This window comes from Neolamprologus multifasciatus, chromosome 15 (assembly GCF_963576455.1).
Source record: "Neolamprologus multifasciatus chromosome 15, fNeoMul1.2, whole genome shotgun sequence".
In the NCBI taxonomy this organism is placed as follows: domain Eukaryota; kingdom Metazoa; phylum Chordata; class Actinopteri; order Cichliformes; family Cichlidae; genus Neolamprologus; species Neolamprologus multifasciatus.
Genome location: NC_140453.1, coordinates 17,899,972 through 17,927,672, shown reverse-complemented (window position 1 = coordinate 17,927,672; position 27,701 = coordinate 17,899,972). Strand labels below are relative to the sequence as shown.

Here is a 27,701-nt window from a genome sequence, read left to right as displayed (position 1 = left end):
TGTAAACCTGAGCTCCACTCCTGCGAGCCATACTGCCAGATTCTTTTAGCCTGAATAAATTGAAGGATGTAGCTCAAGCAGTTTTCTACATAATAGAATTTTAAGATGGACCCCCAGATATGATGCTAAAAAAACATCTGAAAACACTCCCACCATCTCTCTTTGAATTGCTTCATTTTGACAAAAGAAATAATGACAGCAGGGACCTGAAATTTTGCAGAATTCCTATTAAAAAGTGTTTTTTTTTCCCCTGAAATTTGTTCGGGTGAATCTGAGATGATCAGGTGGTAGGTATTTGGTGAACTGACATGGAATGACCCCTCGATGTAATTCTGTTCACAATTTCTAGCACTAATACTTTATCTTTTTCCTGTGCTGTGGAAGAAACCAGGAGATTTTTGCATGCTGTTAATGAGCTGTGTGAGGAAGGTCCTTGTGTTTGCTGATAACCCCACTCTGTCGCTGTCAGAAGCAGCTGCTCCTCAGAAACCTTTCCTTTCATACACACACCCAGGATGAGAATAGCATGAGTAATTTATATGTGTTTGTGCAAGGATTTGGTTTGCATTTGTATATTCATACAACCAATATGTTAGGACCCTGAAGACACGCTCAAGCCTTCAGAAGTGCAAAGGGAGGATATGAAGGTAAATAATCAGTTTCATATTGGATATATATTTAAGAGTATTTAATGCCTTTTCTTTCAATAATATGCTCTTTTTATAAACATTTTCATAAGATTTTTTTAAACTAATCTTAATATACCTACCATAAGTTGTAGTTATTTCTAGTATCATCTTTCATTTATCTTTCAGGACCTGGAGGGTATGCTTCATCGGTCTTCTGAATATGCAGAAAAGCCTGAGTTAGATATCAACTTTGAAGCCAAACAAGCTGAGGCTGGAATAATAACACCTGACGCTAAAGCTGATTTTGACGTAGCACTTACTCCTGAATCTGTGACCGCTCAGTCACTAAACACTGCAGCCATCCCTGCAGCAGAGGGCCAGCTTAAAGCTGCTGCTGTGCACCAGCATGATTTACCAAAACACGAAGCCTTTGATGCTGACCCTCGCACAAACACCCCTCAGGCAGCAGCCGGAGCGGAAGATACAAGGCTGATTCCTTCAAGACCGATAACTCCATTTGCTGCTGGAAGAGCATCAGATGAACTGATAGAGGAGGAGAAGCTGTCGCTGTTCACAGCTCCCAATTCAGATCTGGTAATTGTCTGAAAATTCAAAGAGATGTCGATCAAAGTTATTTAAGCCTAAGTAAATGGTTTCATGGACATTTAATTTAAAAATAAATATACATATATATCTTGTCCCCAGTCGAGGGAGACTGGGGACATTAAGTCCGAATGGACCATGTTCAGCGTCTCCATTGCCGAAGCTGCTGCATTGAGCTGCGGCCGCAAGGTGGTTGGTGCCTGCCGTGGTGGTAATCCCCGAACCAAATGGTGGACACCAGAGGTGAAGGTAGCCACCAGGCTGAAGAAGGAGTCCTATCGGGCTTGGTTAGCCTGTGGGACTCCGGAGGCAGCCGACAGGTATCGACAGGCCAAGCGGAATGCGGCCCGGGCAGTGGCTGAAGCAAAAACTCGGGTGTGGGAGGAGTTCGGAGAGGCCGTGGAAAAAGACTTTCGGACTGCCTTGAAGAGATTCTGGCAAACCGTCAGGCGTCTCAGGAGGGGAAAGCGGTGCTCTACCTGCACTGTGTATAGTGCTGGCGGAGCGCTGCTGACGTCGACTGAGAAAATTGTCAGGCGGTGGAAGGAATACTTTGAGGACCTCCTTAATCCCACTGACACGTCTTCCGAGGAGGAAGCAGAGTCTGGAGATGAGGGGAATGACCCGCCAATTTCTGGGGGCGAGGTCACTGAGGTAGTTAAACAACTCCTTGGTGGCAGAGCCCCTGGTGTTGATGAGGTCCGCCCCGAGTTCCTGAAGGCTCTGGACGTTGTAGGGCTGTCCTGGTTGACACGCCTCTGCAATGTTGCGTGGAGATCAGGGGCAGTACCCGTGGACTGGCAAACCGGGGTGGTGGTCCCCATCTTTAAGAAGGGGGACCGGAGGGTGTGTTCCAACTACAGGGGGATCACACTCCTCAGCCTCCCTGGGAAAGTCTATGCCATGGTGCTCGCACTGGAACGGTTCGCAGCCGAGTGTGAAGCAGCGGGAATGAGGATCAGCACCTCCAAATCTGAGGCCATGGTTCTCAGCCGGAAAAGGGTGGAGTGCCCACTCCGGGTTGGGGATGAGTTCCTGCCCCAAGTGGAGGAGTTCAAGTATCTCGGGGTCTTGTTCGCGAGTGATGGGAGAAGGGAGCCGGAGATCGACAGACGGATTGGGGCTGCAGCTGCAGTAATGCAGACGCTGCACCGGTCCGTCGTGGTGAAGAGGGAGCTGAGTGTAAAAGCGAAGCTCTCAATTTACCGGTCGATCTACATCCCTACCCTCACCTATGGCCACGAGCTGTGGGTAGTGACCGAAAGAACGAGATCGTGGATACAAGCGGCAGAAATGAGCTTCCTCCGAAGGGTGGCTGGCCTCTCCCTTAGAGATAGGGTGAGAAGTTCGGCCATCCGGGAGGGGCTCAGAGTAGAGCTGCTGCTGCTCCACATCGAAAGGAGCCAGCTGAGGTGGTTCGGGCATCTGACAAGGATGCCCCCTGGGCGCCTCCTGGGTGAGGTGTTCCAGGCATGTCCCACCGGGAGGAGGCCCCGCGGCAGACCCAGGACACGCTGGAGAGATTATATCTCTCGGCTGGCCTGGGAACGCCTTGGTGTTCCCCCGGATAAGCTGGAGGAGGTGGCTGGGGAGAGGGAGGTCTGGGCCTCTTTGCTTAGGCTGCTGCCCCCGCGACCCGGCCTCTGATAAAGCGGATGAAGATGGATGGATATATATCTTAATTGGAGTAATAACTCAAAGTCAACTTTAACATTGGGCGCTAACTCATGTCCCCCAAGATCCATTGTTGTGAAGTTTCGAGACTTTCTATAAAAATTGTGGATAATAAGAAGTTTTTACTTTTACATTTGGTGTGACCTTGACCAACACACAACATTTGAAAGGATCTCTTGCAAACTGTGGACACTAGACTGCTTACAAATAGACAGGCAAACAAACAAAGGGGGGGGGCGATTACATAATTTCTCCCTTTTGGAGGGGAGGGAGGTGATAACTAAGTTTGCAGAATTAGTATTTAAAGTACCAGATGAATAACTTTTTTTGTTTGTTTTAACAGGATGTTTTTGATAGACTGAGGGAGCAAACTGAAGTCAGCACCAGTTGTTTTTTGGGAGGATCCCAGCAGTTTTCTGTTGAGCCAATCAGGTAAAAGTTCCAGTCGTAGTATTTTAGTTTTGGACCTCCTCTTTACACAGCATATCAAAGGCTCATAAACCTTTTGTGGTCCCTAGTTTGCCTGGACATGAAAATGTTAACCCCAAGCGCCAAAGGTGGAGTCACCTTCATTCCCAGATTTCTGAAAAAATAACCACTTTGAAAAAAGTTAAGGAGAACCATCAAAGCCAGAACAGAGAAGATGCAGAGAACAGACAAAAGGTAAGAAAACAGGAAAATAACCATGCTGTGCTTGAATCTGTAGTATTCAGTCAGACTGCATGCTGTACGTGAGGTGTGAGGTGATAGAAGTGAAATTATTTCTAAAATGTGGATGTCACCAACATAGCCATTACATCTGTTACCAGAGCAACCAGGTTACAAGGTTCGCCAATCCTTTCATCCTGTCCTCTGTGCTGAAGCTCATTTTGTTTTCATATCTGTGAAGCTGCTTGTCTTCCACGATGAAAAAGGACCCACAACGAGCAAAAGAATATCATTATGAGCGTTCCCTCTGCTACTAAAATACCCAATTTTGTTTTACTGGAAGCAAAATTATGGATCCGATATTACTGAATATGAAAGGATGAAGCAGGGGATGTAACTCCTGCCCCTGCTCAGTTACCCCCTTGTTGCATTCTGTCTTTTTCCTTCACCTGCTGTTAAACCTTAAGTTCAGTTTTCTCTTTGTGTTTAGGTTCCAATTGAGGCGTCGAGGTCAATTGGATCTACTTGTGCAGCTCTTCAGCACACACAGGAGGCCATCACTATGCTAAGAAAAATAGTATGTATGATAGAAAAAGACTTTTTAAGTGCGTTCCTGTTGAAAGTATATTGATCTAGATACACAGGTAGTATGCTCTCTCACAAATAACTGACTAACATGGATGACTGAGGCTCAATGAAATAATCAGATGTATTTCTGAAAAGTACTTCAAGCACATGAAGGCACAAAGATGGATTTCTTTTTAAATAGGGCTACAAAATAAGCAAGTACCAAAAGGCTTGACGGGCTATTTCCTGGCAGCTTTGTCTTTATAATCATAAAACACCATTTTTAAGGACAGTTCTTTTCATATAAATGTATTTAAAGTTTTTCATGTCGTTCAAGTCAAAATCAAATCAGATAACATGCTAGACACAATTTGTCCGGTTTTTCATCTCAGAATATAAGATCTACTAACTCTGTTTATACATTAAGAAGAATGAGCCAAAATATTCAGAGAATCTGACCTTTAAAAAACTGTGGTAAGTTAAATTGATGATTGTGCTTTACATTTCCCAGGTGAGCTCCACCGATGGTTCTCATCCAGGTGTGAAAGAGGAGTTTTACGAGGCTATACAGCAGGTCCTCCTCTGCCTCGGTTCTTTGACTGACCTTCTGTTGACTTGTGGTGGCACGGGTGAAGATGAACCTCAGCTGAGGCTGCTGCAGCACGAGGTGACTGAGTCAGTTACTTCCCTTTTGCCATCAGAGCTGCCTTTATTCTTCACATATCTGCTCACATAGCTGCTCCACACGTACTTCACATCCACAATGTATGACATGGATTCAGAGCTAATGACTGTGACATTTGAGGGCAGCGAACTCATAGTCATGTTCAAGAAACTAGTCTGAGATGATTTGAGCTTTGCGGCATGGCACGTCATCCTGCTGGTATCTGCCATCATAGATAGGTATATTGCAGTCATAAAGGGATGGACATGGTCAGCAACAAAATCTGCATACCTTGGCTGTAACAAGTGGTTATGTGAGCTACTGTTGCTTTCCTATCTATTAAAGCAGTCTAGCGATTCTCCTCTGATGTCTTGCATCAACAAGGCATTTTCATCCACAGAAGTGCTGTTCACTGGATATTTCTTTTTTCTTGACTGTTCTCTTTAAACCCTAAAGATGGTTGTGTGGGAAAAACCCAGCAGATTAGCGGTTTCTGAAATTTTTAGATCAGCCTGTCTGCCACCACAACCATGCCACATTCTTCCCATTTCTGATGGCCTACATGGCTAAGTGCATTGAATCACTGTTATGTTATTGGCTGTTATTTCCATAAAGCCCCTCAATAAACTACAAAGATGGTTAGTTGAACATTATGTCGAGTTGTATTGTTTCATGAATAGGCAGCAGTAGGACAGGACTCTCCAGTTTACACTTGGAATTAAACTAAAAGCTGACAGCAACCATCGATCTATTTAGGATTTTATATCTCAATTAGTGCTACATATTTCACCACAGACTAATGACTAAAGTGATAGCTGTGTACCATAGTCAACTGATCAGAAGTACGAAACCTGAATGCTGACTCAGCATCAGCTGCCTCTGTGTGTCATGACTCGAAATCACTGTGATGAAAATACATCCCCAAATAAATTAAACGGAAACAGAATAATGAGCTTCTTTAGGATTTGTCAGAGCTCTTTTCTTCACAGTCACATCGTAATTGTCCTTTTTTGTGTTTTTGTGTGCAGTGTATATCAGCTGAGCTGGGGACCCTCTCTGAACTGATGAGTAAAGTAGCGTCAGAAACCAGGCCTCAACTTTCAAAGGAAGAACCAGATGCTTACAGCTGTTTGACCTGCCTTCAGGATTGTCTTCATACAGCCCAGCTGGTCTTGACCTCCTCCCACAATCAGCTTATTGAAGATCCAGGCCTTAAGGACCCTTGCAAGGTTTGAAATAAATTAGAGCTCACTGTCGACCCTTTCCCATCCTTTCCCAGGACTAGATCAAATATGCAATTTTTACTTGCAGCAAAACCCAAATTCTACGGTAACACTCGGAAACAACAGACTCTGTGAATAGTACATGTTTTACATGTCTGTGGTTGTGCAGAAACTGTGTCACTAAAACTGCAGGGCTTTGACATGCTTTATAAAGCTCAACAGTGTAACTGAATATTCAGAACATTTTCAAGTATTTTTAAATGTCAGTAAAATCACTCCTACTCTAAGTACTATAATCATCATATAGTTTTTGGGGTAGTTTCTATTTTGTGGTGCTTTATTCTTGTAATTTGATTAATTTCCACCATACAGGCTTAGATTTTACACACCAAGCATTTATTACTAACAGCAAGCTTCGAGCGTCAAGCTGTTTGCATGTAAAGTATGTGATGCAGTCATTTTGAGTTGGTGAAGAACCTCAGTACTTCTTCCAACACTTAAGCACAAACATATTATTTGTGTCTTTCAATAGGAGATCTCCACCAATCAGCTGTGTCTTCTGGATGAGTTTGAACTTGGACAGAGTCAAGTCTTTCCAAATCTAAAGGATGGTCCCAGTTTGGAGGTAACTGCTGCACAGCTTTGCTGCGTATGTGTGCATGATTAATAGCACTAGTGTTACAATACTAGAGAAGGCCTAATTAAAATGCTAGTAATATAACAGCAAAGCATCCATTACAGGCAGTTGTTATGATATCAGACAAATGATGAGTTTGCTGACAATTATTCAGACATATTAGTGCTTATTGAGTTTTTATGGATGCCATAGTTAACTGATTACATTTCACTGCCTTAGTAGTTGCTACTGATGTAGGATCTGTATTTTAAAAGTTAGTGGTATTCTCCTTAAATTCTGCTGCTCATCTGTATCTCTGCAGTGTGTGCTGGCCAGACATCTGAGGGAAAGTCCAGGGGAAAAGGCCAAGATGCAACACAGTTCTAGGTCCTTGCTTCAGGGGATAACTCGCCTCCTGGAACTGGGTGAAGAATGCATAAGAGAGAGAAAGATGAGCCAGGTTCACAGCTGCAGCAAACTTCAAGCTGTCCTCTGCACACACAAGGTATCTCACTTTCAGGAAGTTCTTCAAAACACAGACAAAGAGCAGATTTAAGTTTGGTACATTACTTCAAGAGTATGAAGCAAACTCCTGGTTTTTAAAGAGCCCCATGTTGCAAGCACAACCTCCGCTAATTAATCATTAGACACCCGAGTATTTAGACCTCAATCACATCCAGTTGGTTGCCACATTTATTTAATTGATCATTGCTTTGCTCGTCTCTTGGTGATATAGAAGCTTCTGCAGGTCCTCAGGTCCCAGATGGCTTTTGTTCAGTATCTATCCCAACTTGAGCCAGAAGCACTCAAGTGTCAAGAGAATGAACGGTTACACCTGGAAGCCAGGGCCAAATCACTGCAGCAACAGGCTCTGGAACAGGAAGTGGCTTCTCAAAGGAGACTTCGGGTTTGTAGCCCATATTTGCTGAAGGCCATATGAATTTATACATTCACAAATGTGCACTTTTGTTTCATTTTTCCTGGAAAAACATGCATTCATAGATTCAATTTCAAAGTAGGGGTTTGGATTTGTATTTGGCTCTGCTCTAGGAGTGGACCCGTTGGGAGGATAATTGTGGTCGATTGGGGAGAGTGCTGGATGAGTCTGAAGCCTTCATCAGCAGATGGGAGCCAGAGGGAGATGATGATGAGGAGGAGTTAGTGCAGCACAGACTAGATGCCTGCCAGGTACATCCTGTCACACTTCACATAATTTGTTCTCACTTCTCTAAGTCAGAGTTGTTTTGTTACTTTTTTTTCTTTCTCCTTAGCTTAATCTGTTAAACACGATTTAAACACAGGTCCTCTCAAGTTTGTCAATAGGAGCTAGTTTTCTCATTTTAGTGTGATAGGTTTATTTTCATTATTCGTACAAAAATCAGTTCATATTAACATAAAAGGTTTCTTTTTTTATAATGTTTTAAAGACAGAAAGAGAAGAAAGTGCTTGTTTTAATAAGAATCCTGGGCTCTAGTCTCCTGTATTTTCCAGAAAGTCCCTCAATAAAGTACAAAGATGGTTAGTTGGTTAGATGGTTAGTACAAAAGATTGTACAACTCTTCCTCGCTCTGTAGGTGATTTTCCCGAGGATTTATAACAAAGCTATTCTGTTCCCATTCAGACCGTACAATATCACCCAACAGTTTTTCATTGAATGTTTGTTTCATCTCCCCATCATATGCTGCTACTCTTTTATTCATTTGCACAATACTATGTCACTTTCAGAATCACCTGCACTGATAGCTAAGCTATTTATTTTTCAGGATATAGTTATATTGTTACTTGTTACAGTTATTTGATATTATATTTTGCACTATCCTACTGTATATTACTATATACTTGTATTCTATTGTACATATTGTATATCTTAATCCTCTGCTCCTCTGTCTCTCTTGCTGCATTGAGCATGTGTATGACAAAAGAATTTCACTCGGGATAAATAAAGTACTTCTTATCTTATCTCATCTTAGTTGAACATTATGTCAAGTTGTATTGTTTCATGAATAGGCAGCAGTAGGACAGGACTCTCCAGTTTACACTCAGAATTAATTTAAACTAATAGCTGACAGCAACCATCGATCTATTTAGGATTTTATATCTCAGTTAGTACTGCACATTTCACCACAGACTAATGACTAAAGTGATAGTTTTGTACCATCAGCTGCCTCTGTACATCATGACTCGAAATCACTGTGATGAAAATACATCCCCAAATAAATTAAACAGAAACAGAATAATGAGCTTCCTTAGGATTTGTGAGAGCGTTTTTCTTCATCTCAGTCACATCGTAATGAGTAATGTGTGTATGTGACACAGAGTGAGGAGCCAAGGTACTTGAGTCAATTTTGGATAAATGGTGCTAAAATACTGGTGGGAAAATGGGAAAATAGAAGCTAACAGTGACAGTAATAAAGAGTGAACTGTGAAATAAAGAGAGCTGCAACCATAGTGAAGGCTTAGGTGGTATTTTGCTTTATTGGCACTGAGAATGAGGGATGATTTTCTTTCCTGCATTCTTCTAAGTTTTTCCTTTCCCCCCTTTTGTTTTTGTTTTTTTTTTGCATCTGCTATTAACTTGTTGATTTTCTGTCCTCCACCTTTTCACATATCATTTTTGCACGTCAGACTTTTAAAGTGTCTCTTTGAGCATTAGATCGAGTTTCCAGATATTCTAAGCATAAGCACTGATAAGTCTCCTTGTCACTTAGCAAACACTGGTCCAGCTGGATGACAACAAAGCCACTTTAGGAGCGATTCTGGATCAGGGTAAGGTGCTGGAGGCAGAGCCCCTGCTTGCTGCATCAACCCATCAGGCAGGCGGCGCTCTGGAGCTGCGATGGTGGAATGCCTACAGGCAAACAGAGAAAGAGATTCAGTGCTGCAGAGACATCCAGGACACCCAAAACAGGTGATCCAGGCTCACTGGGATCTTTATTATCTACTGGCTAAAGTTTAAACTGTTGCCTGCACAGAATGAAAAATGTTACTGATTTTTTTTCCCCCTCATTTGTTCTTTGTTCAAATACCTGCCAAAAGTCTCTTTGTATCCAGCATGAGCTTTTTTAAAAGGTTGTTAAAAAGAACTTAGACCTCCCTAACAAGATGTTCTTTCACAACCTTTCAGTTTTACTATGTGAAAAAGTGCCTCACAACCAGCTGTTTTTAGTCTTCTATTGATTTGTGTGTAAGCTAAAGTACAATGAAGCCTGGTATAACCTGATGGCCTTATGTAAAATGTTTAGAGTATAGGTATTGTGTATGTTTCTTTGGTCTTTCCACAGTGATTCATTGTTCCATCATTTGATTGTGAAGTTAACCACTAATTACTGTTAGTCAAATGTTTGTCAGTGGATTCACAAAAGTTGCCATGGCGATTTTTAATAAGAATATTAACAGCACTTTAACTAGCAACCTGCCAAAAATAATCTGGAATATATAAACAAATAACTTTGTAGCAACCTTTATCGGAGCATCCTGAAATCCATGCAGGGTGTGAAACTCTGAAAAGAGGAATATCTGAGTGACTTATGTTCTTTACACAGACTGAATAGAACATTTTGTGGATTCATGTTGTTAGGTTTTTTTTAATTATGCTCAGAAATGTTGCCTGGAATCTTAGTCAGTAAAAAGTGAAGCACGGACCACACAAAACGTGCCAAATGAAAAACAGACATAAGCAAAGAATTACTACATGAGTTTCTACAGCAATAATTCAACAATCTGTTGCACAGAAAGTTCCTTATATTAAATGTATTCTACAGTCCAGACATCAGAAAAAAACCCCACTCATTTACAAGTCCTATTTATCACTAGTGGACCCAAGCCCAAGTCCTTACCTCACTCTGTATGAAGGTACAGTTATGTTCTGCCCCACTGGTTGAGCTATGTGCTTTTCCATCCTCCCCTCAGATTCCACACCAACTTTGACTTGGTCAGTGAATGGCTGGCTGGTGCCAACAAACACCTGAAGACTTTGTCAGGTCTGGTAAATCTCTCTGACCTGAGTCAGGAGTGTGTTCAAAGCAATCTCATCAAGCTGCTGGTAAGGCTTTTCTGTGTTCTCATCAAATAGCCTTTGACCTAAAGAAGATTAATAACAGCCCAGTCAAAGAATCGCTGCAGTCTGCCCCTAACATCCTAACATCTATCTTTTTCTTACTAGTTTGCTTTTTAATGAAATGATTACTCATCGTTCCTGTGGTTTAAGTCTTTTTCAAGCACTTGTAAAATGTTACACAACGCTACAATCTTTGGTATACAAGGTTGATATAAGCAGATACCATAACCCTAACCCTTTATTGCATTCTATGACATGATCATGAAGAAATTAATAAAAATTTGCTTCCTTATATGACAGAATATTTAATCCTGTCCCCATCTTTAGTTAGAAAGGGCAAACACCACCTACAAAAAGTCCAAATAAATTAAGACAAATTTGTAATGGATGGACATATGGGTCTAAACTGGCTGCTGGACAATATTGATCTGTTTTCTAATATTAGTTAATCTCAACATGTCCCCAGGACTTCTCCATGGAAGTGGAACGTATGTCTGTACTGAAGACGTCGGCATCCAAGGATGCTGCTCAGCTCCTCCAGCTGAGGGAGGCTGACTGCCCTGGACTGAGAACTCAGCTTACCCAACTGGAGAACAGCTGGAACCAGCTGACCTCTGACATGTCAAAAACCCAAGACCAGCTGCAACAGGTGCAGAATGTTTTCAAAAGACCCTAACTGTTAGATGAATAGCCCCTTTCTAGTGGTTTCTATAGCGGCCCAGTTTCAAATTTATTGAAGTACTGTTGGTTTTCAAAAATAATTGGGCCCTGAAAACTCCTCTCCAGTTAGGGGAGTGCAACCTTAAACCCTGTTGAAATCTATATGAGGGTGAGCGAGGATAGGGAGGACCATGAATCTAGAAGACAGCCATGATTCAATTTCTCCTGAGCATTTATCACCTGAGAGTGGAACCAGATATTTGGCTTTATAATCATTCTGATGTTTAAAAATCACAGAGAAGATAAAAAAGATTTAATAATGCAGATGTGCACAAAGGTCAGATAGTAATGGAGCAGATGTTTAAAAATATAATTACATTGTTAGATAAATCATATGAAGTAATCTAAAACACTAACTAAAGTTAGGAATATATGTCATGTAAAGTTAACCTCCCTGCTTTCTTTATTATCTTTTCCCCTTTTAGTGTCTCCTGGCAGCTCAGCCATCGATGGAGCTTCTCTCTGATCTGGAGGACTGGCTCAAACAGATGAAGAGCTGCATGAACCAGGAGAAAGAAAAAGTCCTCAAGGCCAGCAGTGCAGCTCAGGTCACTGAAATCCTGCAGAATTTCCAGGTACTTAAACCGCCTCTGTTTTCACTTTTTCCTCTGCATCTATTTCAATTGGTTATATTTGAAAGGTTATTTCAGTGCCAGTCTTTACTTTGAATTGAGGCAACCCATCATCAATTTGCTTGACAATCAACAAGCAAGCATCTGAAATTTATACGTTGCTTTTTCCTTGAAAGGGTGCATTTCACTTTTCTCTCCTCCATATGGCTCTTATTTTTTCTGCTGTTATGTCAGTGACATCTATGAATCACAGCCTGCAGTAAAAGCACTATAATTTAAACCACTAAAACAGTACTGATTTAATTCTTCAAAGACTGAAAGGTATGAAAAATGTAAGTTAAAAAAAGTGGCATAACAGAGGCATCTACATTAAATCAGATTTGTTGGTCTATTCAAGCAGGGGAGAATCTAGCATGGTTTTCGGTTCGGTTTGCATAGTTTTATTCATTTTTTATGTTGTTTTTTAGGCATTCAAAGCTGCTATGACCAATGGGCAGCTCCTCCTTCATTTCCTGTGTCAGCCCAGGCCTCAAATGGCAGACATCCAGGCAGTCCTCTCTGAGCGTACAACGTTCGCAGAGGAACTCGGTGCCTCCAGGCTGCAGTGGCTGCACTTTCAGAGAGAGCTAGAGAGTCAGGTCTCTATCTCAGCAACTAATAAAACAGGCAGATTACCACTAATCTGATGCAACTGTAACCTCTATGCTTATCCATCTGTCATATTTGTATTGATGCAAACAGATTTTTCAAGTTGGACACTGATAAAAGGCTATTATGTAAAAAATATGTGCATGAGTTCATAGTGTGCTGCATCAGTGATTTATATCGGCACTGGAACCCCAAAGAGGCCATAAATCTATTTTACTTTACAGCAACAGGAACAAGAAAATACATTTTTAACACCAACTCGGCTATAAAGATATAACTTTTCATGACTTTTATGCTTGTTATGATTCATCCACGGTTTGTATTTTTCTCATCAGATTTGTGGCGCTGAGCAGATCCATCGCACTTGTGCAGAAAGGGAGAGGCGTTTACAGTGTCTCCACGGCCGGATAGAGCAGCAGAAGAAGCAGCTGAATCAGTGGAAACAGCCCACCAGCCAAACTCTGGCTCATAAGGCTCTGCTGGAGTGGGAGGTAAAGTAACAGGAGCAAAGAGATGAGGGCCTTTTGTAGAGTATCATCCCCTCCACTCTGGTCTGATCTGAGAATGTGGGGTTTTTTTTTCAGGCTCTTGAGGGTAGAGTGAAGGAAGTGGCTGCAGCTCTACAAGAGTTAAAAACCACACAAGTGTACGATAAAAGGGAACAGGAGCGCCCATGTGATGTTGCCTTTTCTAATGAGGCAGAGGGCGTCAGTCATGCTTGCCGGGATCTCAGTCAAGAGGTAAAAGTCAGTCTTACTATAATTCAGTGCTAGATTACAGCATATTAAAACACAAGCTTTATAAGCTGTAAATCCTGTCCTGAGCAGATGATGAGAAGTATTTTGGCCTGAAACACCTTGGACAACATGTAAAGTTATTGCTTTATGCTTGAGTAACACTTCCATACACAAAGGGGTCACTTATCGCGATAGACCCACATCACACGATAGACCCACAGTGACTCATCACTCAGTTTTGCATTTTCCCTCTGCAAAGTGTTTTCAAGTTTATTGTTTTGGTTTTATGTCCTTCCACTCTTTTATTTGGTTTATTCTTTTTTCTGTCCCTTTTTCCAGATGTAGCAAACAAAGTTCTGATAAACTCACCCTGATCAGCGCCATATGCCAAACATGGTGCTTAGCGCAGTCATATATCTTACAAGTTGCTCAATAACTGCACAGAATGCATGGAGTTTTTTTTTTTTTTTTAAAAATCATTCCAAATGTCAGATGAACTGAGCTACAGTATAAATGATCTTTATAAATGGTCTTGTTTCTGGCGGCCTTTCTAGATGAAAGCTCTGAGACCTGCGCTTCAACAGGTTGTGGAAAAGTGGAGTTGTTTCCACAGAGATCTGAGGGATGTGACTCTGCACACCACCAGGGTGCGCTGTGCCTTTCAGCATCAACAAGCTCCTCTCTTCTTGCTGAAGCAGGCAGAGGGATACGTGGACTTCCTCCTGGTAAGCCTTGTTGGTGAACCTTTATATCCAACTGTGTGCATACAAAGACTTTAAAGCTACAAAAAAAAATAATCACATGTTGTTATTCATTCTACAATTTATCATATTAATTAGTTTGACACGGCAGTTCCTGAAAGCCTTATATATTTGCCAGTGTTAAAGCAACAGTTTAGAAAAACAATGTTTTTGACCAACCAGCTGTAGCTGTATGAAGTTAAAAGCCCCTCATTCTAGCTGTGACAGATTTAGAATAGATGTAGGCACTCACAGATGTCAAGCCGTCAGTGCTTTTCAGTCTCTAAGCTTTAGTTTAGAGTAAGAAGGAATATAAAAGAAATGTGTTTTATGTCCCACAGCAACTCCAGGAGGAGGCTGGAAAAGGAGAAGCACTATGGGCAGCTGTGAACAAATCGTGTCAGAGTCTTGTAGGGTCTCTCCATCATGGAGCGGCACAGGCGCTACGTGATGAAGTGGAAGGAGAACGAAAACGGTCAGAGGCCTGCGTTGCAGTGCACGCAGCAATATTTCAATTAACAACTAAACATGTTACAGTTGCACACATCGTCAACTAAATCAGGCAACTATGGTCTTATTTTGTGCATGTTAGCGCTATACAGCTACAAAGTAATCATGCGTTGCATCCTTCTCAGGTGGCAGAACACGGTGCAGGAGATAAAGGAGGAAAACATAAAGACAGAAGAGACGCTTTTGGTCTGGCAGGAATACACTCGTCTCTCTTGTAGCTGCTCTGCACAGCAGAAACACCTGCAGCATGAGTGGGAGGAGCTATCAAGGTCATCACTTTCAGCTGGACACAACACTCAAGCCATAGATGGCTCAGTAAAGGTGAGTTTAGGGCTGTTACTAGACTGTCTATACAGAACAGCTTGTTAGCAGAAATCAGCTGCCTCATACGCTTATGTAATGCTTCAGTATGCGTGTGTGAAGTTCTGGGAGTAAACCCACTGTGTTATCCACAATGTGATTTATGTCATAATAATAAAAAAATTCAAGTTATTGGATTTGTTTCATAAGGTTTTAAAGTAGCTTAAGACTGAGTAGATCAAATATCTGAAAGCATGAATAAATTTAAGTGGTTGAAATGAAACTATTTCTGGGTTTATTAAAGGTTATCTTGAGCAAGCAAATAAGCTTATTAGGATTTAATAGATCTTATTTTTCATATCTGCCATTCTCAGTATTTAGAGTCATCAAATTCCCCCTTTGACTCATCCTGTACCTGGCATTGGTTCAGGGAGTACACGAGTTACATTCACAATTTAATTAAATGTTTTTCTCAATGACTGATCCTCTATTCTTGGAACTGAACAGGCAGCATGCATTTACTGGCAGAAATATCCAAGGTGGTCTGTTCAGTTTTCATACATCTGATGTCTCCTCTTCGTGCATAATTCTGATGCAGTATTACGTGTTTAATTTGGAAATTCTTTCTTTTTCTTTTTCTTTTTAACAAAAAGCTTTTGCGGTGCTATTAATATTGGGTTTTTTTTTCTTCAAAATACACAGAAAAGTGTTTTTTGTCAGAAAAAGAAGCTCTGATCTTCTGCTTTATTTATTTATTTATTTTTAAATCCTCAAATAAATTAGATGAAAACAATTTGAAAGGTTAAAAAGTTTTTCTGTTAAAGCTGCTGCTTAAAATTAAACACACTACATGGACACTACTTCATATCAAAAATCCTTGAAAGAGTAGTTGTCAAACTGCTAACAGATCATCTGCAGAGGAATGGTTTATTTGAAGAGTTTCAGTCAGGTTTCAGAGTTCATCACAGCACAGAAACAGCTTTAGTGAAGGTTACAAATGATCTTCTTATGGCCTCTGACAGTGGACTCATCTCTGTGCTTGTCCTTCTTGACCTTAGTGCAGCATTCGATACTGTTGACCATAATATCCTATTAGAGCGATTAGAACATGCTGTAGGTATTACAGGTATTGCACTGCAGTGGTTTGTATCATATCTATCTAATAGACTCCAATTTGTGCATGTAAATGGAGAGTCCTCTTCACACACTGAGGTTAATTAAGGAGTTCCACAGGGTTCAGTGCTAGGACCAATTCTGTTTACATTATACATGCTTCCCCTAGGCAGCATCATCAGAAGACATAGCATACATTTTCACTGCTATGCAGATGACACCCAGCTCTATCTGTCCATGAAGCCAGATAACACACACCAATTAGTTAAACTGCAGGAATGTCTTAAAGACATAAAGACTTGGATGGCCACTAACTTTCTGCTTCTTAACTCAGATAAAACTGAGGTCATTGTACTCGGCGCTGAAAAGCTTAGAAATATGGTATCTAACCAGATTCTTACTCTGGATGGCATTACCTTGGCCTCCAGTAACACTGTGAGGAACCTTGGAGTCATTTTTGACCAGGATATGTCCTTCAACGCACATATTAAACAAATATGTAAGACTGCGTTCTTCCATATGCGCAACATCTCTAAAATTAGAAATATCCTGTCTCAGAGTGACGCTGAAAAACTAGTTCATGCATTTATTACTTCCAGGCTGGACTACTGCAATTCATTATTATCAGGATGTCCAAAAAACTCAATGAAAAGCCTTCAGTTAATCCAAAATGCTGCAGCAAGAGTACTGACAGGGACTAGAAAGAGAGAGCATATTTCTCCTGTTTTGGCTTCCCTTCATTGGCTTCCTGTTAAATCCAGAATTGAATTCAAAATCCTGCTCCTCACATACAAGGTCTTAAATAATCAGGCCCCATCTTATCTTAATGACCTTGTAGTACCATATTACCCTATTAGAGCACTTCGCTCCCGCTCTGCAGGCCTACTTGTTGTTCCTAGAGTATTTAAAAGTAGAATGGGAGGGAGAGCCTTCAGTTTTCAGGCCCCTCTTCTGTGGAACCAGCTTCCAGTTTGGATTCGGGAGACAGACACTATCTCTACTTTTAAGATTAGGCTTAAAACTTTCCTTTTTGCTAAAGTATATAGTTAGGGCTGGACCAGGTGACCCTGAATCCTCCCTTAGTTATGCTGCAATAGATGTAGGCTGCCGGGGGATTCCCATGATGCATTGAGTTTTTCCTTTCCAGTCACCTTTCTCACTCACTATGTGTTAACAGACCTCTCTGTATTGAATCGTATCTGTTATTAATCTCTGTCTCTCTTCCACAGCATGTCTTTTATCCTGTCTTCCTTCTCTCACCCCAACCGGTCGCAGCAGATGGCCGCCCCTCCCTGAGCCTGGTTCTGCCGGAGGTTTCTTCCTGTTAAAAGGGAGTTTTTCCTTCCCACTGTCGCCAAAGTGCTTGCTCATAGGGGGTCATATGATTGTTGGGCTTTTCTCTGTATCTATGAAGCGCCTTGAGGCAACATTTGTTGTGATTTGGCGCTATATAAATAAAATTGAATTGAATTGAATTGAATATGAATATGAAAAATCAGAATTTTGTGTTTTGTTTTTTGTTCTTTTATCCAGAAGTTGCAGGGTGCCACTGAAGAGCTGCAAAGCATCATGGGAGATGTCTTAGCAGCATCCAAGCCTCTTATTGGTCGGCTAGAACCACTACCTGCAAATTTAATAGAATCAGAAACCAGACTGCTGTCGCGTGGCATCCTGTTGCTAAACAAGGCAATTGCAGGGAAAAAGAGGAGTGTTGAGGTGAGGGAAGTTATGTGAAATATTTGCCTGTGCAGTTTTCTTTCCCACTGTATGAGAATTTATTATCGTCACACTGAGTGCAGAAGGACACTTTCTCAAACTGGTATATATACTCAGTTACATTTCTTTGAATGTGCAGGAGGATTTAGAGCAACGTAAACTATTTCACGCCCAACTGGAGGTGCTCAAAAAGCAGATACAGGACTTACAGCAAAATCTGAAGGCCTGCAAAGATAACACAGACTCTGTAAAGGTTCGTCGGACTCACTATTGTCTACATCCCTGTACACTTTATTAACAAATGCTCTTAAACTACAGTTGTTTCAAATATTTCCTGGGTTTGCAGCAGGTACTCCAGGAGCTCTGTGGTCTGTTTCCATCATTGCTGGATATCAGAGACATGAGCGGCCACGTGAACCTTAACAAACAGGAGTCAGAGAGATTGTACATACTTATCAGGGAGTGGGTCGAAGTCATGACTCGTTCATCAGACAGGTGAGGAAGTTCAAGTCACGAGAAAGCAAAGATAGTAATCTATGTGTAGCTGTCTGCACATTTAACAGTTTTTCAGGCAATTTCAGATATTTATGTATCACATAGCAGTGTACAATCATCATAAACAGAAAGTATACCCTCTATTCTTAGGTTTTACATATTATAACACAGTAAATATAATTAGGTTCTTACCGAGGTAAAGGTTAGCTAAATACAATCTCTTTTATCTTTTATCAATTTTAACTCACTTTTAAAAATAAATAAAATTACTTAATTTTTATTTTGACTGTGAAAATGAGAATTGCACGTCAGTTTCGTTGTTCAGTGTTTGATTGCTACAATGGCAATAAAAGATTCTGATTCTGAAGTACAACAAGAGATATTACACTGCGTCTGTTGGGAAGCACTAATGCAGCAATTCATTACATTTTTGTTAAATGAGTAATATATGGTGTATGCCATATATGTTATATGTTATATCTGTTATATATTAATTTGAGCTTATAGTTACTTATTTTTAATTTCTGCAATGGACCAGATTCTTTTTGCTTCCTGATACATAAAGCCTCATAACTGAAGGTGGGGGGGATTTTTTGTAGTGTTGTTGTCTATTGCCAAATTCTTCTGAGCAATAACTTATTGTGTCATTTTCTGGAGACAATGGATGCACTGAGTGTTCATTTTCTGAGCTGTAATAAAAGAAAGCTTTGCATGCTGATGTGTGGTACATTTCTTTCCAAGAGAACTGCAGGATGAGTGCCAGCATTCCCTGAGCTTTCAGGAAAAGAGTGGAAGATTGACACAGATCAAGGAGAAACTGGAGCAGGAAGCAGTGTGCAGAAAAAATCCGAGTTATCCAAGCCTTCAAGAGATGCTGATTGTCCATCAGGTAGAATATGTTTTATTCATTTTTAGTTACAACAACTTTTAGTTATAAAAACTATGTAAAAACTGCTCTATTAGCTCGTTTTAATCAGCAAAGTTGATAATCATCTTTATACCTCCTATGAGTAACTATTTGAAAAATGTGATAATTCACATTCACAAGCCAAACTAATGACCTCCTCGACCCAGTAATTTAATTTATCGCTGAGACTGAGAGCATTGCAGCACTGGAGCAATTTTCATGTTATTTTGAGGAAAAGCTGTAATGCTGCAAGAAATGTAATTACAATTTTATTACACTTTTGAAGTGTTTAATCGTAAACAGTGTTTATTTAAAAAAAAAAAAAAAAGATAAAGAGTGATGTAAGAATCACATTGTGCCCTCTTTTCTGCTCCCACAGAGACTTCAGGGTGACATAATTGTTGGACATCAGCTTCTGCAGCATCTTCTCTGTGATGCAATCAAATCCATGGAAAAAGAAACAGGAGAGAAAAGGTAAATGATGGATAAGTCAAGAAAAGGCTTAGAAGTAAATACTTTGCATATAATTATTTTACATAAAATACTTGTTTGTTGTTGCTAGTGTAATAAAATAACAACTGTATCAGTAGTATTTTCTTTAAATACATGAGACATTAAATGGTCAAAGTATAATCATAAAAGAAAATATTTGTAGAGGGCATACCCTTTTGATTTGTGTGGAAAATAATACAGCTGCAAGGATCCATTGCAAAAGACAAATGGCTGTGGTGATTTAAATAATGAGAGGTGGTTGTTATGAGGTCTTAAACTAACTGAAAACAAATTACTGTGTGTGTGTGCATGGCAGACAACTGCTGTATTTTTCCTCAATGTCCTTGAATCCATCGTTGAATTTTGAGAAGCTGGGAACGGTTTCAGAATTTTGAAAGAATCCAGAGGGAATTTTCCCTCGCTGCTGGAACCGCTGCTCACAGCTGGAAGACATTTTTAAGATCCCACTTATTTTGCAGCTGGTAATTTATAGATTGCAGAAAAATCAGCTGTGACAGAGATGTCTTTATGCTGCATTAGTTGTAAAATTTTATGCTTTTTGTTTTTATGTGTGTATGTATGTGGACACGCTGTTACACAGTTTTTTTTTCCGCCTCCATTTTATTTTATTTGTTTATGTGGTTTTAGTTTTAGTTGATTGTTTTGGACCCAATGACACACAAAAACTGAAATTGTATTTTGTTGGTTTGTACAGATCTGAGCTCACGGCACAAGTGGTCAGTTTAAAGAATGGCTGGTTCAGCTCCGTGGCTCTGGCTGGTCAAAGCCGGACCTTAACAAAGGAACAGCTGCACCAATGGAGAATCTACAAGAATGGTTTGAAACATCTGTGGAAGTTGTTGAGGGACGCTGACTCTTTGCTGCCCCCAACTGGACACTTTCTCTGTGCAGGGGATCAGCTGCAGAACTGTGTGGATGATTACCAGGTCAGTATAAAAATGTATTTTACAATACAGTGGAAATTTTTTTGTTTTTTCTGTATAAAGTCTGACCATGAAGTTTAAGTAATCCACCCATAAAAATGTGGGGGATTTGCTATGTTCATGAAGATTTCACAGTTCTCAAACCCACAGACACTGCATCAGGGCATAAGTGTTACCAGGAGCACGCTCATTGTTTGTTTTATTTTTCACGAGATTGCGCACTAGAAATTCCTCCTATGGCTGCGAGTGTACATCAGTAAAAGACATGTCTGAATGGTAATCCATACCATTGTGTGCCAGCATGCAAAAGTTGTTGTTGTTTGCCTAAACCAACACAATCTTTGCTGATGAACCAGCCGTACTCACCAGGCTTAGCTCATTTGTCTAAGTGTCCAAAACCAGAATCAGCAGAGACAATTCAATTCAGTTAACCTCAGTGTTATTTTATATAGTTGCTTCAAGGCGCTTTGTATTGTAAAGACCCTGCAATGATACAGAGAAAACCCCAACAATCAAATGACCCCCTATGAGCAAGCACTTTGGCAACAGTGGGAAGAAAAAATGATCTTTTAACAGGAAGAAACCTCCAGAAAAACAAGGCTCAGGGAGGGGTGGCCGTCTGCTGTGACCAGTTAGGGGTGAGGGGAAGAAGACATCACAAAAGCCATGCTGTGGAAGAGAGGAACGAAGGAAAAGGGGACAGAAAGGGACTTCACTCTAGAGCAGCTGAAGTCCCAGAAATGCATGAGAAGAGGGCTTTGAAAGGGAGATCAGTCATATTAACTTAACGTTTTAGTTTTTTTTTTATTTATTTATTTATTTATTTTTTTATTATTATATTTTATTGAAGAAAAAAAAAGGACTTGTTACAATAAAGTGCATTGACATTAAACCTTTTTCTTAGTCCTTTTGTTTTACATTCTGATAGCAAAAAATAAATAAATAAACTCGTTGGCTTGACAGTGTGTTACATAATACAGCATGTTTAACTTATTTACAAAGACTATATTAGGTACATATTATGAAGTTGAGGGTCAACCTGACATTGTACGATACATGGGAGATATATAAATTCAGGGCTGGTCTTACCTAAATTCAGGGCGGATGGGGGACACAAAGCTAATCCATTTATTCCATATTTTGTAGAATTTATCTTTTCGAATTTTTAAAAAGAATGTCAAGTTTTTCCATTTTAAATATTTCAAAAACCACATTAAACCAATCCTCAAGTGTTGGCGGAGTTGGATTTAAGCACTTTCTGGTTATTGATTTTTTGCTGGCCGCTAATAGCACTTGTAAAGGTTTTGTGTCCCCTCCCCGGACCGAGCCAGCAACCAAGCCCAAGTACAAATTTACAAAATTGATGTCAAATTATATCTTAAAACCCTCACACAAAGTTTTATGAATTCCCAGCCAGTAATTTTTTAAGTTAGGGCAGTCCCAAAAGATAGGATAATGATGTGCCTCTTCTGATCCACATCTTCTCCAGCATTTTTATATTTAATTTTAGGTTTTTAACATTTTTACTCAAAATTTTCACCCTAACGACTATTTCTCCCCACATTTTTTCAAAGTGTATCACAGAGTCTCTGGATCAGCACTCCGCTGTGTACACCCAGACACTGAAGGCTGGAAAACATCTGTGTGAAACAATGAAGGACTCAGAGTGTCACAGTCGACTGCAGTCAGAGTTTCAGGCCATAGATGAAGCCTGGCAACGAACCACATCACTACTGAGGGAAAGAAGAGACATGCTTTACACCACTGTTAAGGTAACATGCCTGTGTTTAATTTTTAGCATTTTTATGCTATATCTGAATCATCGGTTATTTAAAAGTGTACGAGTAAAATCCATATCCGAATCTCCCTTTTTTGATTAATAGTCAAAAGTCTTTATACAGTTCAGAAAGACCCAAGAAACCCAAAGCTGAAAATTCAGAAAACATAGTGGTCAATTTGCCATAATTTCCTGGGAATTCACTACCATCAGGGACCTGCAGGAGACAGATTCATGTGTCACTTTTAACAAAAGAAAGCCCACCCCCACCCGCCTGAAAGGTTTTTATCAATCATTAGCAATAAAGAACAAGTTGAACTTTGGTGAAATAAAGATCAGCACAGCAAACTCCTTCCCATTGGTTTTCACTGCATGAATCATATTCATTCAGCTTAGTTTTACTCCATAGCCTCACCAGGAGGGCCCAGCCCACAGATTTATAACCGCTGACAGAGCAAGTCGTTCTCATTCACTTGGATCATTTCTCGCTGTTCCGTCAAAGACATTTGCCAGGCTGTTTTATGCACAAGGTGTCCTTTGGTGGCTGAGCTTGATATACTGGATTGTGGCACCCAACACATCATACCCAACATGTTAATACAGTGTGAACTGCTGTATTTGATTTAAACTGATCAAGCCTAACCCAAAGGACCAAATGAAAGTATCAGGAAGTAAAAGTAAAAGTAAAAATAAATAAATAACAAACAACAAAAATGAGTGCGTTTTATTACCACACTCCTAACATACACTTGTAGCTTTCTAAAATAGGACAAGTATTGCCTCAACTGTTGTATCAAGGCTCCAACACTAAAGGAAACATTTTGCATAACATGGAAAGATGTAGGTGAGAAAGAAAATCTACACATATAAAAGGCAAGATAAACATTTACCATCCACTCTCCAGCTTAATCAAGAGACAGTATATTAGGTTTTACCTTAAAACTGCATTTATATCACTGCCTGATTTATTTTGAGTATTTAGAAAACTGCACCTTCAGGAAAATCAAGAAAAAGAGTGTGTCTGTGCACTAACAAAGGAGTAGGAGGTGTCTGCTTTGCATGACCCATATCTAGGACCTGATCCCAAACAACCCATACATACACACACGCACACACACACACACTCAAGCTGGTGTGTTGCCCTGGCACTGAGTTCCTGCCAAGAGGGATCAAAGAGCGACTCAAATCTCTCCATGATCCACATCCAGAGACAGCTGGTTGCCAGTGTCTGCCCCTTTCATTCCTTCAGTGCTTTACCGTAAGACCTAGACAGACCAGACATCGAACAAAACACCACCCTAATCTTATATTACAAGTAATAACTTTAAAAAATACCTTTAAAAATACAGATACATGAGCACACCCTTTCATTATTTTTTGTCAAGTCCCGCTAAGCGTGCTTGCTCTCTGACTATTAGAATATTCAGACCCTAACATTTGTGCTGGGTGAGCTGTGTTAATTATGACATCTGACTGGTTTCGTGACCAGAGAGAGGTCAGGCAAAGTTGTGTTAACCCCTTTAAGCTCAACAGGATCCAACCCGGACAAGGGAAATCCCTCTGAACAGCGTTTTAAAGGTCAGATCACACATAGATTGATAGAAAAACAGAACTGACTACTGCAGACATCATATAGAATAATATATTACATTTTTAAGGACCCAAAGAGCTATGGTTTTGTAATATTTTTTAAAAAATTCACTCAGGATTTATCACAGCATCTGAAAGCTTTACTGTTGAAAAACTAAGAACACTGATGACATTCTGAGTTTTTTCCTTTTGTGGGGTTCATTAAATTTATTTTTTGGAAGGCACATTTGGTGTCTGATAATTTAACATGTTAAAGCTGTCCCTGTCTTCTCTGAGGCATTTTATTGATGTGTTTTCAAGCACACTCCAGATATCTCTGACCGCTCTGTGTCACGCTGCTTGTCTAGATGTGGTCTCAGTGTCAGGAAGGAATCAGCAACATCGTGTCTGAAATGCATGAGTTAAAGATGAAACAACAGACGTGTGAAAGACCGGAGGACTCCGCTCTAATCCAGGTGATTTAATATTGTAAAGGATGTGTTTTCATGTGTTTGTGAATGTGTGAAAAGTAGAGGGATATAAATTGTATAAAACTGCTGTGGGTATTTCAGAGCTCCACTTTTCTAACAGTGGGGTGAAAATACATTTCATAACATACTGTTAAATAAATTAATTTTTGATAATAAAATGAGCTGCTATGCTGTATGGTTTCCAGACAGAATAGAACCTTTTGTACTCAGTTGTGCATATGAAATCTACCTCTATTCATCAAAGCAGTTAAAGAGCTTTTAAGCTTTATTATAGTTTTATTGCAATCAGCCTGCACAAAGTTTAAACAGTAATGCAACTCCATATATAATAAATGTGCATGTTTGCTACTTTTCTAAAGCATTAAATTATCTAGAAAACACACAATCTGTAATTTACAAGATCAAATATGTAGAAATATGGCCTTTGGTTCTGTCGGTGCAGAGAAGATTAACTCTGTTTAGATTCAATTTTGATTTTAATGCATGAAAATACATTTAAATTTGTGCTTTAATATATGGATATGAGAAATGCTTTATATCAAGGACTATCAAGGCTTTCAGACACCTGCATTCCTGATAATAGGGTTTTCACATTTTAGTACTGCGGCTTCTTTCGCCAAGGACAGTCACCTTCTCTGCTTTGGAAACAGTCTTTGAAAAACTCTTTGTATTAACAGAGTAGGACCTCGTTCTCTGCAAATTAATTCTCAGAATCAGATCCACATGCTGCAGAAAAACAGGTACTGAGGGTTGCCAGCAGTGGGCATTGTGTAATTTACTGAAAAAATATACTTACTGGGGAAAAAAACAGAAGAACAGAAACTGTTTTGTCATTGCTGTAACACTGAAAATTTGACACCTCTCTATGCATGCCATTGGCACCTATATGACAGTAACCTATCATTTAAATCCCAATTAATCATTTGCAGTTTTCTGGACTGGTCTGAAAACTAGCCAGTTTCTGAACACTTCAACTCCATCGGTAGCTACCCCCATCCCACCAGAGAACCTCTGAGTTTACCCCCACCCCTCCTTTATTTAATATCACCATGCTTTCACTCCCCTCCCCCTTTCTACCCCTTCTACCCTCCCCCTGTCCCGTCCACAGCCTTTTAATCTGGACGGTCAGAGCGAAAAGAGAGAAGCGTGTTCACACACAACTTGTACATGGCTATCTGACCGGGTGCTCAAGTGTGCATGCTTGTGTGTGTTATGCAGGAGACTGAGCTCTCTCTGCAACATTTGGCCATCGGATTGAAGGAACTGGCCAACATGAAGACGGACCTGTCCCAGTATGTCACGGCCAGTGACTCGGCTCTGCTGGAGAAGCAGCTGGAGCAACTCCACAGTCAGTGGGAAGAGCTGTGTATGAAGGTGAGAACTGACAGAGAAGTTTATATGTAAACAGAGAGCGGGGGGACTGTGTGTCTTAGGGACTGCAGATGAAACAGGTAAGAGAGAGAAAGAGAGGTTGGGGAGAGAAGGAGGGAAAAGTTGCTACCAGCTGTGTTTTGGCGGTGACCAGCAGCACAAAGCCTTACACCACACACAGAGACACGCACACAAACACACACAGACACTTACACTCGTTTGTGAGAAAAGAGCCAGCATGCGCAGGTTCATGGAGGGAAAACTGCATCTGTCTCCTTTTCAGCAATTTGCCTCCCTGCATGCCAAATGACTTGTTTGTTAATATTTCCTCTGCAGTTTGGTGAATCTCACAGGTTGTTTTTAGATTGTATCCAGCAGAGCTTGTTCTGCTCGTATCAGCCAAGTAAAGAGAAGTCTTTTTAAAGTGAGAGCTTGAAAAAGTCAGGCTATCACAGCAGTCACATGAAGCTGTCTAAAAAAACAGGGGGTTAATTCTGTAACTACATTATTGCAGAAAGTAGCTCCGCTGTATACACACAGGCTCAAATTCCTGCGACTAAGTCTTTCGGCTTAAGCACAAAATCACTCTTTTTCTTGAGAAACACACAGTTATGACAAGCTTTATACATTTTTGTCAGGGATTATGGTTTAATTTATGCTCATGCTAATAGAGTCCCCAATTATAGTCCACCTGCCCCTGTCTTGGCAGGAGTTACTGGGTTTCACGGTTATAGCAACAGCAGCCAGGAATGCATTGTGTGTGTAGTACTCTTGTTTTCTGTATGCAAACTTTCTTCCAGTAAAGACCACTCACTCACAGTTAGGTGTGTGTATTTTTGTACTGAATCGTTTTTGTTAGTTTGATATAGAAAAGTCTAGACAGTAGTCTTAAAACAAATTTTTGTTAGTTTCAGCTGATAGATCACACCAAACATTTTTAATCCGTATTCATCCCTGACATGGCCGGGGGGCGTGGATCTGAGCCACTGCAGTTTCCTCTGCATAGTTAACAGGTGGTAGGTGGGGGAATGGGTCTGATGAGCAGATGGCTCGGCTGGGCTAAGGGGGATTCAAGGGACTGGATCTATTGTTCCAGGGAAGCACTAAGTCCTCACAGGGTGACCGCGGCTCACAATGCACCCTAAATTCTCCTCCATTCCGATGCCAGTTCATTAAAACCAAAGCGGGGCTCATTTTAAAATAAAAGTGTCACTGAGCAATGCACTGTGGCTGATGTAACATGCCCCATGGGCATGCTAAGCCCTTTAGCTTCAAAAAGATTATCACCCCCCGCAGCAATGAAATGGGGTGTTTTCATGGTATTAAGCTGTCATTAGGTAAATGGACCTTGTTAATTTCATCAAATATCAAGACTCTCCTGGGGATTTTTCTCAATTCAGTTGATTACTGATTCTGTTGGAGATGAAATGCTATTTAACTGTAGCAAGAGAACATTTTTACCATGTTTTAATCTTTAATACCATGTAATCACACATTTTTATGCATGGGGCTTTTGAAGTGCCCTACAAATTTCATCAGTTATACACCCAGTTGCACCAAGTTCAACCACACAAATGCTTTTTTGTGCACTATATTTGGGTCAGACTGTTTCTTGGATGCATACCAGGGGGAGTCAATACAATTAACCCTGTTTCAGACTGGACTGACAGTCATAAAGAGGTTCGTCACCACTCTTTTTGTTGTTTCCTGCAAGTCGACAGTAAATTTGCCAAAGAAAGTACCACGTTTACAACTATAGATGATTTTGCTCTCCATGACCTGCTTGTTAATTGTAACAAAACATTGTAAAAGATCTTGGAAAGTTTTAGTTAGAGAATCAGTAGATGTGCTCTGAACCATAGCACTTTGTAACTGCCAGCACTGAAGATTTATTAGAGTGAATTATTTTAGCAGGGCT

At 40.4% G+C, this 27,701-nt stretch overlaps 1 protein-coding gene across 8 annotated transcripts in view; it reads left to right on the top strand.

Annotated features, from left to right (window-relative positions):
- The window catches only part of syne2a (spectrin repeat containing, nuclear envelope 2a), a 64,458-nt gene that overhangs the window by 20,496 nt on the left and 16,261 nt on the right, over positions 1 to 27,701 (top strand). For 5 of the 8 annotated variants that reach the window (XM_085133548.1, XM_085133547.1, XM_085133543.1 and 2 more), the window contains 30 exons: positions 597 to 647; positions 816 to 1,223; positions 3,250 to 3,338; positions 3,425 to 3,569; positions 4,045 to 4,131; positions 4,633 to 4,788; positions 5,814 to 6,014; positions 6,541 to 6,657; positions 6,947 to 7,129; positions 7,361 to 7,531; positions 7,675 to 7,812; positions 9,333 to 9,532; positions 10,534 to 10,666; positions 11,148 to 11,330; positions 11,827 to 11,976; positions 12,441 to 12,611; positions 12,957 to 13,112; positions 13,206 to 13,361; positions 13,913 to 14,083; positions 14,440 to 14,573; positions 14,734 to 14,929; positions 17,555 to 17,737; positions 17,877 to 17,990; positions 18,084 to 18,232; positions 18,974 to 19,121; positions 19,519 to 19,613; positions 20,347 to 20,578; positions 22,150 to 22,347; positions 24,290 to 24,397; positions 25,631 to 25,786. In XM_085133548.1, coding sequence (XP_084989674.1) covers positions 597 to 647; positions 816 to 1,223; positions 3,250 to 3,338; positions 3,425 to 3,569; positions 4,045 to 4,131; positions 4,633 to 4,788; positions 5,814 to 6,014; positions 6,541 to 6,657; positions 6,947 to 7,129; positions 7,361 to 7,531; positions 7,675 to 7,812; positions 9,333 to 9,532; positions 10,534 to 10,666; positions 11,148 to 11,330; positions 11,827 to 11,976; positions 12,441 to 12,611; positions 12,957 to 13,112; positions 13,206 to 13,361; positions 13,913 to 14,083; positions 14,440 to 14,573; positions 14,734 to 14,929; positions 17,555 to 17,737; positions 17,877 to 17,990; positions 18,084 to 18,232; positions 18,974 to 19,121; positions 19,519 to 19,613; positions 20,347 to 20,578; positions 22,150 to 22,347; positions 24,290 to 24,397; positions 25,631 to 25,786 — 4,779 coding nt within the window. The remainder of the gene's footprint in view (positions 1 to 596; positions 648 to 815; positions 1,224 to 3,249; positions 3,339 to 3,424; positions 3,570 to 4,044; positions 4,132 to 4,632; positions 4,789 to 5,813; positions 6,015 to 6,540; positions 6,658 to 6,946; positions 7,130 to 7,360; positions 7,532 to 7,674; positions 7,813 to 9,332; positions 9,533 to 10,533; positions 10,667 to 11,147; positions 11,331 to 11,826; positions 11,977 to 12,440; positions 12,612 to 12,956; positions 13,113 to 13,205; positions 13,362 to 13,912; positions 14,084 to 14,439; positions 14,574 to 14,733; positions 14,930 to 17,554; positions 17,738 to 17,876; positions 17,991 to 18,083; positions 18,233 to 18,973; positions 19,122 to 19,518; positions 19,614 to 20,346; positions 20,579 to 22,149; positions 22,348 to 24,289; positions 24,398 to 25,630; positions 25,787 to 27,701) is intronic. The other 3 variants (XM_085133545.1, XM_085133549.1, XM_085133544.1) reach the window with 2 other exon arrangements.